This window comes from Saccopteryx leptura, chromosome 7 (assembly GCF_036850995.1).
Source record: "Saccopteryx leptura isolate mSacLep1 chromosome 7, mSacLep1_pri_phased_curated, whole genome shotgun sequence".
NCBI classification, from domain to species: Eukaryota; Metazoa; Chordata; class Mammalia; order Chiroptera; family Emballonuridae; genus Saccopteryx; species Saccopteryx leptura.
Window position 1 is genome coordinate 93,744,430 of NC_089509.1, and position 11,669 is coordinate 93,756,098.

The 11,669-nt window shown below is 35.1% G+C and overlaps 1 protein-coding gene across 5 annotated transcripts in view; it reads left to right on the forward strand.

Annotated features, from left to right (window-relative positions):
* CREB1 (cAMP responsive element binding protein 1) overlaps positions 1-8,267 on the forward strand; it is a 72,480-nt gene extending 64,213 nt beyond the window's left edge. For 4 of the 5 annotated variants that reach the window (XM_066346368.1, XM_066346369.1, XM_066346371.1 and 1 more), the window contains one exon: positions 1,346-8,267. In XM_066346368.1, the coding sequence (XP_066202465.1) occupies positions 1,346-1,490 (145 nt within the window). In that variant the 3' untranslated portion in view covers positions 1,491-8,267. The remainder of the gene's footprint in view (positions 1-1,345) is intronic. The other variant, XR_010746653.1, reaches the window with a different exon arrangement.
* Positions 8,268-11,669: the final 3,402 nt, after the last annotated feature.

An 11,669-nucleotide genomic window follows, 5' to 3' on the forward strand; every position in this document is an offset into this window, starting at 1 on the left:
GCAATTTGCATTTCTCTTATGATGAGATTAATGTTGAGCATCTTTTTATATGCTTGTTGGCCAGTTGTGTATCTTTGGAGAAATGTTTATTCAAGTCCTTTGCCCATTTTTTAAATCAAGTTATTTTAATCCTTTGTAGGAGTTCTTTGTTTTCTCTGGATATTAATTCCTTATGAGATACATGATTTGCAAATATACTGCTTACAAAAATTAGGGGGATATTTCAAAACGAATATGAAGCGATGATGTATCCCCTAATTTTTGTGAGCAGTGTATTTTTTCCCATTCCATAGGTTGCTCTTTCACTCTGTTGATTGTGTCCTTTGATGCACAGAAGTTTTTAAGTTGGATGCAGTCACATTTTCACATTTGCTTCCTTTTGCCTTTGTTGCCTGTGCTTTTTGGTGGCATAGCCAAGACATCACTGCCAAATCCAGTGTCTTCTAGCTGCTCCACTGTGTTTTCTTCTAGAAATTCTATAGTTTATTCTTAGCATTTAGGTCCTTTAATCCATTTTGATTTAAATTTTATATATGATGTAAGGGTCCAACTTTCTTCTTTTGCATGTTTTCCCAACATCATTTGTTGAGATTTGTTAGATTTTTTTAAATGCCTTGAAATAATAAGTTTGTAAGATCTTTCTATTTAAAGGATGTTTTTCACACTAAAATTTACCTTAATGTTTTCTTAGTTACTGATATTGATAGAATTTCAAGTTTTATAGGTATGAGGCAGAACATTTTAGTAAACACTTTAAAATATTATTTTTAAATGATTGTTCAACTCTTTTAGTTGTGGGTTTTCATATGTGGGTGCTTTTAAAGCAAACATTTATATTGTATTAAAATTAAATGTTTATATAAGGCAATTTACAACTTATTCTGTATTTTTTAAAATGCTGAATTTATAATAGATTAAAATGATATGAGCTAAAGTCTCTAAAAAAGAAATACATGGAAAACCATGTATAAGAAGCATCTTAATTTGGGAGCCTGAATTTTGAAAAAAAAATGTATTACATAAAGCTATTGAACTTAAGTTTTATTTATCATAAAATTCATACAACTCCTCATCATTGTCAAAACTCCCATTCATTAGCTTGTCCTCATCTCTGTCTGATGACTAATCACTGTGTTCAACAATGGGCACAAAAAGAAGTGTGAAAAAGCGGGAAATGCAAATAAAAATATGTACAACCACGGTATAAGATGCACCCTGTTTTTAGACCCCAAAACTTTTCAAAAAAAAAGGAGCGTCTTATACATGGGGAAATGTGGTGTATGCCAACCCAAAATCAGTGACACAGAAATGTTACATAATTTCTCCTGTCCTTTTTTGCGTATAGGGAAGCAGCCCGAGAGTGTCGCAGAAAGAAGAAAGAATACGTAAAATGTTTAGAAAACAGAGTGGCAGTGCTTGAAAACCAAAACAAGACACTGATTGAGGAGCTAAAAGCACTTAAGGATCTTTACTGTCACAAATCGGATTAATTTTGGATTTAAATTTCACCTATTTTGGTGGAAAAAGAACTGGCATGACCACAACCAGAGAGACAAAATAGACATTTTATTTTCTAAACATTTCTTTTTTTCTATGCGCAAAACTGCCTGAAAGCAACTACAGAATTTCATTCATTTATGCTTTTGCATTAAACTGTGAATGTTCCAACATCTGCCTCCACTTCTCTCCTCAAGAAATTTTCTGCACCAGGAATCATGAAGAGACTTCTGCATTTCAGCCCCCGCCCTCCTCAAGAAGTAATAATTGGTTTTCTTGTAAATTGATGGGGAAATGAGGAAAAGAATTTCTTTTTTAAAAATGATGTCAAGGTTTGTGCTGAGCGCCTTGATTGCCTTAGGGACAGAATTACCCCAGCCTCTTGCGCTGAAGTAATATGTGAGCCGCATGCAGAAAGTAAGTAAGGTGCAATGAACAAGTGTGATTGCCAAATTGACGTGTTTTCTCATTTTCCTTGTGAATTATGTAAAGTCGCTAAAAGACATACCCTCTAAAAAGAATTTTAGAGTGGTGCTGAAGAAATTAAGAATGAATTTGGAGTGCTTTCTATGTCCTGCTCTTCAATACTGAACACTTGTCCTTGATTCCCAAAAACATTCTGTATCAACTGCAGCTCTTCTATAGGGCAGCTGCTGCTTTTAAATTCAGTTCTGTGTGTGTTCAACATGTTTGAATACATTAAAAGGAGTAACCAACTGAATGAAAAAAGCATGGTATTTTAATTTTAAATTAAATTGAAATAAATATAAATACAAAGCTTGTTTTAGTTAGTACTAAATTCTTAGTAAAAAGATGCTCTTTACCCAAACCAGCTCTCGGAATTCTATAACAAGGTTTTTAAATAAATGTTTTGTCATGGCCTTCAAAAATATTTATATTGTCACTCATTTACTTAAAAATTTTTTAATTAAACTTCCCATTTGCACTTACATTATACCACCAACAGGAAAGCCTTCAAGATGATAAGCAGAGTGATATGTTTGTCATAAAATGTTGTGTTGTAGAAAAATACTTATTTTGAATCTTTTCCATATTAACATACTTTAACAAAGTATCTAGTGAGTTTTTTAATGAAGTTGTAATAGGATATAACTCTAAAAGGACACTATATTAGATGTGACAAGGAAAGTAATTTTCTTCAGACATATTGAATGACTGCTGTACTACAATAGTTGGATTAGCATTCTTGCAAAACATTTGTTTTGTTTTCTTCTAAAGAGGATAATTATGCTTTCGGTTTCCAATATGTAATATAGTCTTTGTCATTCTCTAAAGGAGATCCCTTTTTTGACTCCTGAATTTAACAATCCGTGTTTGTATGTGTTATACATTGTTTCCAGTACTACTTTTTATTATTAATGATACATTTTCTTCACTCACTAAGCCTGATCAATCTAAAACTTATCCTTTAAAAGAAAAATAAGAGGAAGGTGGATTTTTGAAATTGGAGACTGACATAATGTTAGATACAATTTCTCATTTGAGAAAGTTATTTCTTTTAGAAGAGAGTCTAGAAGATTAATGTTTTATAGTTAGTCATGGGTTATGTTTTAAAGTTTACTTTGTTAATGTGTTAAAATATGCAGATGGATGTTAATTATTGGGTCCGTTTTGAAAAGTATGATTTTTAACTAATATTTGTAAATGGTATATTTTTGTTTGTAACAAACCATTGTCTTTTTTCAAGGATGAACAGAGTTTATGAAGGAGCATCATTCTAAGAATTGAGTGATGTAGTGTATTTGGACAATACACCAGATTCTCAAGAAGGCTTTCAAACAACTGTAAAGTTTGATGTTTATCCTGCTGAGCTAATGGGAAAAGTTATAGTATAAGAATTATTTGTATACCAGCATAGATAAGTCATTTTCCAAAACTGGTTTGACGGCAACCAAACAAAATCACAGATCTGTGCACCAACTAGAATTCTTTCATAGTGAGTCAAAATGTCAAAGTGAACATTTTGAATGTCATAAGTTTTATACATGAAAATTGGTATTGAGCAAGTTGTGAATGAAAGTTAATCATTTTTCAAAAGATAAGGCTTTCTATTTAATTAGGAAGTTGGTGGTCCTCTTAATCCCTGATAAATCAAGGCAATGACTTCCATATTAGCTGGTTGGATTTGTAAGTTATAAAGACTGGGCCCTTTGTACCCTGAAGACGATTGCACTGGTTTAAAGTCAGTTACTTAATGGTGAGGTGAAGAAATGTATTCAAATGTTGCTAAATCTGTTTTAGACCCATGGAGAGACTTGAAGATTTGTTTATACAAACAAATTAAGCATTTTTTGTGCAGACTTTTTTTTTTTACAAGAATGGGGGGAAAGGTGTTTGTTTTTAAGCATGCAACTTTGAGAATTTTTAAGAAAATGACATAATAAAAAAAAATCTTGTAGCCAAGAACATATGTGGCCACATTACCTAAATAAAAAACGTTTTTTTCTCTTCACATTGGCCAAAAGGGAATGAAAATGTCAGCATAGGAATCTGTACATATGCTACTGATTTGCCTAGAAAATAGTTTATCACTTTGCAAACATAGGGCCATGTGGCACTTTTATCTATAGGACAGACTAATAAAAATGAACTGGGAGGGGTTTATTTTTGATATTACCCTTATTAGTTTTCAAGCTTTGATAGTGTTTAACTGAAAAGTGCTTTAGAAAGGGCTAGATTCAATGTGTTCATATTATTTAAAAATTGATATCAGGTTTAATTTTAAGTTTATTCTTTTCCAAACTCAAGTACCATATTGGCAACCAGAATACTGTCATAGGTGCTCTGTTCATTTAGATATTCTTGGGGGGGAATGGCATTTGTATAATATATGTGTACATATATATATACATACAGTATATAACCTGAGGCTCTGAGAGCTCTTAAGTCAGGAATGCTGAGTATTATAGTCTATTGAGGTCAGATGAAATTTTACATTTTTGTATGTTCTATTGCATACCTTTTGGTAGTTTCTTGGACTGGATTACTCCAACACTCCTGATTGATTTTGGTCTTCTAATTTTCTTCCAAGAATTTTTTTTTATCATTAGTTTTCTTTGGCTTGATACTTTTAAGTATGTTACTAGTCACTTGAAGACTCGCCTCCACCCCCAAAGTATTAGGTTTTTATGCTTTGTCCCTGGCAGCTATAACAGTGGTAAGAACATTTTAAAGATAGCTTCTAAAAGGTACCACTGATATTTCAAGAATCATCCTGGGGGAGGAATTTTGGTGTTTTGATTTGAGCAGGGATTTTGTCAGAAAAGGTATTGTTGATGGTAGGTCAGCAGCAGCAGTGCCAGCATCTGAAAGCACGGTGTCGGCCAGGCAGGCTGTCCAGGCAGAAGGCAGCTGGCTGGGCTGTATCTCTGTCTCTCAGGGCAAGTCCTTGCTGTCACTTTGACCATTCGGGTGACATGTGGAGTCATACAAAGGCTTAGGAAGAAACAGCAAGTTTGTTTAAATCAGGATGCTTTTACCTACTTGAAGTGACTTCTAATCTAGATTTCTTCTTTTTAAAAAAAAAAAAAATTTAATTCTGTGATCAGCTAGTCAGCATAAGTTGGTCTCGTTATTTTGAAGATCAAAAAGGCTGCTTCATTTTGCAAGATTAGATAAAGCTTATATCTTAAAGTTGAGATTTTGAATTAAAGTGCATTTTAGAAACAGTGGTTACATACCTTTTCAGTTATTTTCAAGAGGCGTTATTTTATTGCCTTTGTAGCCCTGAAAATTGTTGGTATATTGTTTCCCATTGACTTCATACAAAAGTTGTATATTTATTTGGATTTTATTTACATTATAGTCTTTGTAAATGTTTGGTGTGACTTGCACTTTTAAAAACGACCCAGTTTGGGTATTTAGCAACTTGAGAAATTCCCTTACCAATTAATTGTCAACTGACTTTTATGTCTTCCTCCTTTCTTCAAATAATGGGACTTTTTAAAAAATTATTTTGAGAGAGAGAGAGAGAGAGAGAAACATCGATTTGTTGTTCATTTATTATACATTCATTGGTTGATTCTTGTATGTGCCCTAACTAGGGATCAAATGTGCAACCTTGGCAAATTGGGACACTTGAACCAACTGAACTATCCAGCCAGGGCTAGGGACTAGGGACTTCTTTTAATAAAAATTTTTCATTAACTGAAATATTTTAGCACCTAAAGGCTAGCCTTGTAGTAGTAAAAGAAAAACATCGGGAAATTAGATTTGACTAACCCAGTTAATTAGAAAATGAATTGGAACCCATATTCTTTTTCATCATGGATGAAGATAGAAAAAAAGCTACTCAAGTGAATATTTACTTCCAATTTTAAATGAGACTCTTACCCTCACCCCAAATTAGGAAACCAAGATATCCCTGCATTTGTCCAGAATTATAAAAGACTTTTCAAGGCAATTAATTATTGTCATAATGGAGACCACATGCAATCATTTGACTAAATTTATTTCACCTAAAATTGGCCTTGTTAACATCAAAGAAATGCTGCCTAAATGTGACTGATATTAGACGAGAAGGGAGAAAGCGAAGTGTGCTTAGTAAGCCTGTAGGTGAGTTGTGGCGTATCTGCTTACTCAGTTGTACAAAGCACAACTAGAACTTTCGAGTGGCTTGCATACATTTTGAATACTTTTAGTGTTGATGTGTTGATTTTTTTAAGTTGACTGCACAGTCACTGTATGTACTAGGAACTGGTTTCCTTGACTTTCTAGAGTCAATGGCTAGGAGAGGCACTAATCCCTGAGGGGTTGAACATATGAAGCTGAGTCAGTATGGAAGAATTTCAAATAAATCAAACAGGGTGCTGAAGTTCCATCTGTCTCACATGCTTCTGAGAAGTTCTTACTGATTAGTGAATGTAGTAGCTTAAGCCTTTGTATGTGTCCTCAGGGGGCAGACAGACTTTAAGAGGGACCAGGTAACGTTTGAATGGAGGGATTATATTTCAGGTGTTTTAGCTTGAAATTTATTTTTTAAAAAAATAAAAATAGAAAAAAAAAAAAAGAACAAAGCCTGTGAAGCAAAATTGATATAAAACAGGCAGAGTTGTTTAGCACAGAGAGAAAATATTGACCTGTCTGCATTCTGGTACTGTGGGTGCAGGTCTCAGCTGGGTATAACGTGATAGAGTTTTAATTCTCACCAGCAAGAAACAGGAAAAGGAACAATCTTCAGGACATGTCTTTGAAAAGGGTCAAACAGTAGGAAATTGCAATTTTACCTACTTTATACAGGCATTAATACTTGCCTACAGAAGTACAACATTTCCAAGCTTCTGTCTGAGAAATCTCTCAAGATGTGACGGTAAACCTGAGATAGTTGGAAAACTGGTAGGGAAGGAAGAAATCCCTGCAGACAAGATGTTACGTTAGTTGGCCGAGTGAAATGATCTAGCGTTGTGTTTGGGAGGTTTTATTTTCTTATGTTTTTAAAGTGAATTGGTAAATGCTTTATAGACACATTTTTATCCAGGTGCCACTCCAATCGTGTATGTAATAAAATTATTTATATTAAAAGTGGGAAATAATTTGTCAACCTTTTTCTGTGAGTATAAATTTATTAGGGGTGGCAAAGAGTGCTAGTTAGCAGTTTTCCATGTAAAAGTGTCCCTCACTGATCTGTCCACCTGTCAGTTGTCATCCCCACCCCAAAAAGGAATTATTTCTAATCTAGATGTATCACTTGAAACTTTTTAGAAACATTAATCAGGGAAGTTTCTAGAGAGAAAGGTGTTTGCTCTTTTTGGTTTTCCCTTGAGGACTGGGGTAATGAATACCCCAAGATTATCAGCACAAAACAGGGTATTGATTTTTAACTCTGATGTTACTATTGGAGTTGAATACTAAATAAAGAACTATAATGAGGGAAATACATTTATAATAAAATTTCCTACATTCTAGAAACATCCCTGTTTTAATTTTTTTACCTAAATCTTTTTGTGCTTTATCTGTGTAAAGAAAAAGTGTACTGAGTTATAACGCATTTTATTAACACTATGTACATATTAGCTGCTTTGTGTTCAGAGTGGTAGCATTGCTTTGTATATTAAAGTGATCCTTGTGAATTTGTGAAATATTGTCATAAAGTGCTTTTTCTTACTGTAATCTTTGTGGTAAAACTGTCATGCCCTTTTACACACATCTATGTGCAGTCACATAAACATGCTTTGAAAAATTCTATGTCTCTTTTTTGGGGATGGGATCTCTGTATCTTGCTTTTTGCTGGTAATGTTAAGCTGTATTTTCTTGGACTTAAGTTTATTACTTTTGTTAAATGAGCAAAAGTTATGTTAGAATATATCACAAGCTCATGTTGTACAGCAACAGAAAACTAATTCAAGCAACAAGAATATATCGTCAGTTAATTTTTAGCACAAGATTTCTTTGTTAAATAAGATTGAACAGTGCCTATTTGAAGATGTGGAGATGTTGCTGCTCTATTGAGACAACCAATGGGAAACATGACCAGCTATCTCTGATTTCATAAAATGCATATTTGCATTGGAAGAACAATAAGAATAGATAACTTCTCAGGTCCCCTTATAATTCTGAAGTTCTGTGACTATAATAGGAGGGAATATGGTTAATCTGCTCTTTGCTTAAAGCATAAGAATAAAAGACTTATACTGTTGATTCAGTTTCTGAAATAGCAGTTGCGTTTATTCTAAAGTACTTCTAAATTGTCATGATGTGTTTATGAAGACTGTTACACCTGCCACTGTATTAAAAGAATTATATGACTTTCATTCTTTTTTTTTTCTTCTACAAAGAGTGACCACACAATTTGTTACACAGACAAACATTGAGAGTGAAAGGGTGACGTTCATAGGGACAACAGGTATCCCGCAGGTCTGCCCTACTTGTTGGCCGCACTCAGGTGTTTGGGTGGATCTCCAGTAGAGTGTCTTCTCCACATGCATGCCTGCTGTCACTTGCTCATTTACAATTTTAACAGTTTCAGCCATGAGCATCAGACTCATTTGTCATCACACAGATTGTAAAACCAGAATACCTTTAATTGCTCCTCTACATGCATTCTTCCTTTGGTTCTTTTTTTTTTCTTTTCCATAGCTGATGCCACTATCCACCACACTGCTTAAGCAAAACCCAGAAAAGCGGTGCCCTGATCAGTGATACACATCTCATTGTGCATTTTAATTTCTCCACATCTATTAAGTACATTGAACTGGGAGTTAGAATTTTAATGGCCTACCAAGTGAAGAGGAAAGGTAATTTCTGGGAGTTTGAATGCTATTTTTGTTTTTATTGAGGTGCAAATCACATAACAAACCTACCATTTCAAAGTGAACAATTCAGTGGCATTTAGTACATTCACAATGTGCTGCCACTCCCTGTATCTAGTTCCAAAACATTTCCATCACTAAAAACCCTGTCCCCATTAAAGAGTTCCGCTTCATTGACCCCTTTCTCCAGTGTCTGGCAACCAGCAGTCTGCTTTCTGTTTATATAGACTTGACGTGTTCTGCATAGTTCATGTAAGGAGAATCACAATGTGTAACCTGTTTCTGGAGTCTTTCACTTAGCAGTCTGCTTTCTGTTTACATAGACTTGACGTATTCTGGATAATTCAGGTAAGGAGAATCACAATGTGTAACCTGTTTCTGGAGTCTTTCACTTAGCATACTTTGGAGGCTCCTCCACATTACAGCTAGTGCTCGACTTAATGACCACGATTGGTTCCGACAGACTGGTTGTAACACGATTTGGTTGTAAGTTGAGTAGGTTGTACAGTACTGTGAAATGATGTTATAAAAATCTTTAAGTCAAAGACAATTTCCTCTTGATAGACATCTTGGGAGGGGTTTGATGAGAAATATCCAAGACACAAAACAAATTGCTGTACCGAGTCTGGCATAATAGTTGAAATGGTGCACGTGGAGATGGCAGTGCTGCTGGGAGCTGGTCCGCACTGTCGTAAGCCCACCTGGGCAACACTTGCGCTGCCAGACGCGGAGCAGTCGTGGCTAGCGATTGTGGTTGTAAAGTCGAATGGTTGTAAGTTGCATACCTGTATAGCATTCCTGCTTATGGCTGAATAAGACTCCATTTTATATACACGCCAGTTTATTCACCTGTTGATGGACATTCAGATTATTTCCACATTTTGCCTATTGTAAATAATGCTACTGGGAACATTCATGTACGAATATTGGTTTGTGTTCCTGTTTTCAATTCTTTATACGTACACACCCAGGAGTGGAATTGTTGGGTGTTAGGGTAATTCTGTTTAACAGAGGAGCTGCCAGACTCGGCAGCTGCACCATTTTACATTTCCACCAGTGAAGTAAGGTTTCTAATTTTTCCACGTGTTAGCCAACACTTGCTATTTTACTGCTTTTAAAAACTATAACTGTACTCGGCTTCCTGCTCCTCCCCCCTTCTCTCTCTCCTCTCTCTCTCTTCCCCTCTCTCTCTCCTTTCTAAAATGAATTAAAAAAAAAAAAAAGGCCTTACTTGTGGTGGCGCAGTGGATAAAGCGTCGACCTGGAAATGCTGAGGTCGCCAGTTCGAAACCCTGGGCTTGCCTGGTCAAGGCACATATGGGAGTTGATGCTTCCAGCTCCTCCCCCCTTCTCTCTCTCCTCTCTCTCTCTTCCCCTCTCTCTCTCCTTTCTAAAATGAATTTAAAAAAATATATTATGAAAAAAAGACTATAACTGTACTCGGGTATAACGTATTGTTTGATTTGCAGTTTCTTAATGACTGGCATCTTGTGTTTCTTGGTCATTTGTGTATCTTGTCTGGAGAAATGTCTGTTCAAGTCCTTTGCTAATTTTTAATGAGGTGTGGTTTTTTTTTTGTTGAGTTTCATGAGTTCCTTATATATTCTGGATATTAGACTCCAGATAAAATGGTTTGCAAATATTTCCTCCCATTCTCTAAGTTTTCTTTTCACTTTGTGATAATATCCTCATTATTTTGTAACTCAGTTTTTTAAAGTGATGTGTACATTTGGAAAAAAACAACTACAAATAGACAAGCAGTAAAAAGTTCCTTGTGTATCCTTGTGTCAATTTACATGCATATCTGTGTAAATATAATGTACATTCTTCTCTTTTTTTACATAAATGGTGCTTTTTTCACCGATGGCATCTTGGCGGTAGTTCCCTCTCAGTTTGTGCACGTACGTCTGCCTATTAACAGGTATGTAGTATCCTACTGTATAAATATGCCCTAGTTTATGTTACCAGAAACCTATTTTGTGGACATTTAGGTTGCTTGAAATTGACTTAGATATACACAAGCTAGGAGAGATGCAAACGCTCATATACGCATGATAGGTACTGGAAAGTGGAAATGAAGTGTGGCTTTGTAGTTGGTGGTTGTTTCCTGAGCATTATTAAGAATCTGCTATATTAATAAAAACATCGTGTTGATTAGTATTTTTATGCCAGAATTTACAGTGTATTATTTTTTTTTAGGAAGAAAAGTCAGAAGTAGAACCAGCCTTCACAAGATGATGAAGTAGACAGACCTTCCTTTCCTCACCTCCGTTATGTGGTTTTCTCTTTAATCTCCCTCAGAAACTTGTTCTCAGCAAGGAAACCTCATTTTTCAATATGCTACCTTTTCTAGTGTTAACTTTTAACCCTTCCTGGGTTGTGGAAAGAAAAGTGTAACATTTAAGAGCAGAAAGAAACTTCAGAGTTAACAAATCCTCAATTTGTAAAGTGACATTAAACAAAAGGTACTGAGAACCAGCCTGATTCCACGCCATTGCGGTAGTGCTGTGAGCCCACCTGTCTCCAGAGCATGGCCCTGTTCTCCCTGCAACTCGCCTCATTTCTGTTCAAGACATGGAAATGCTACTTCTGTCTAGACAGAGGTTCTCAGGAGCTGTACAATTAGAACTATTTCTCTGACATTCAAATGAGTCATGTCTTTCCCAACTTTTATGTCAGGCTTTATATCTAGGACCTCACAATACTGGTACATTAAAAAGTGATTTTTAAAAGTACTTCAAAATGTTATCTGTTTTCTTGATTTAAAAATTGACAGGAAATACTTCTACCTTTCAAGCACCATAAACTAAAAGCCTGATTTGATAACCCTGTTGATTTACTTTATGCCTTACCTTGGGCAAGGAAAAATAAAGCACAGAAATTAGGCAAATAAACAATTTAATA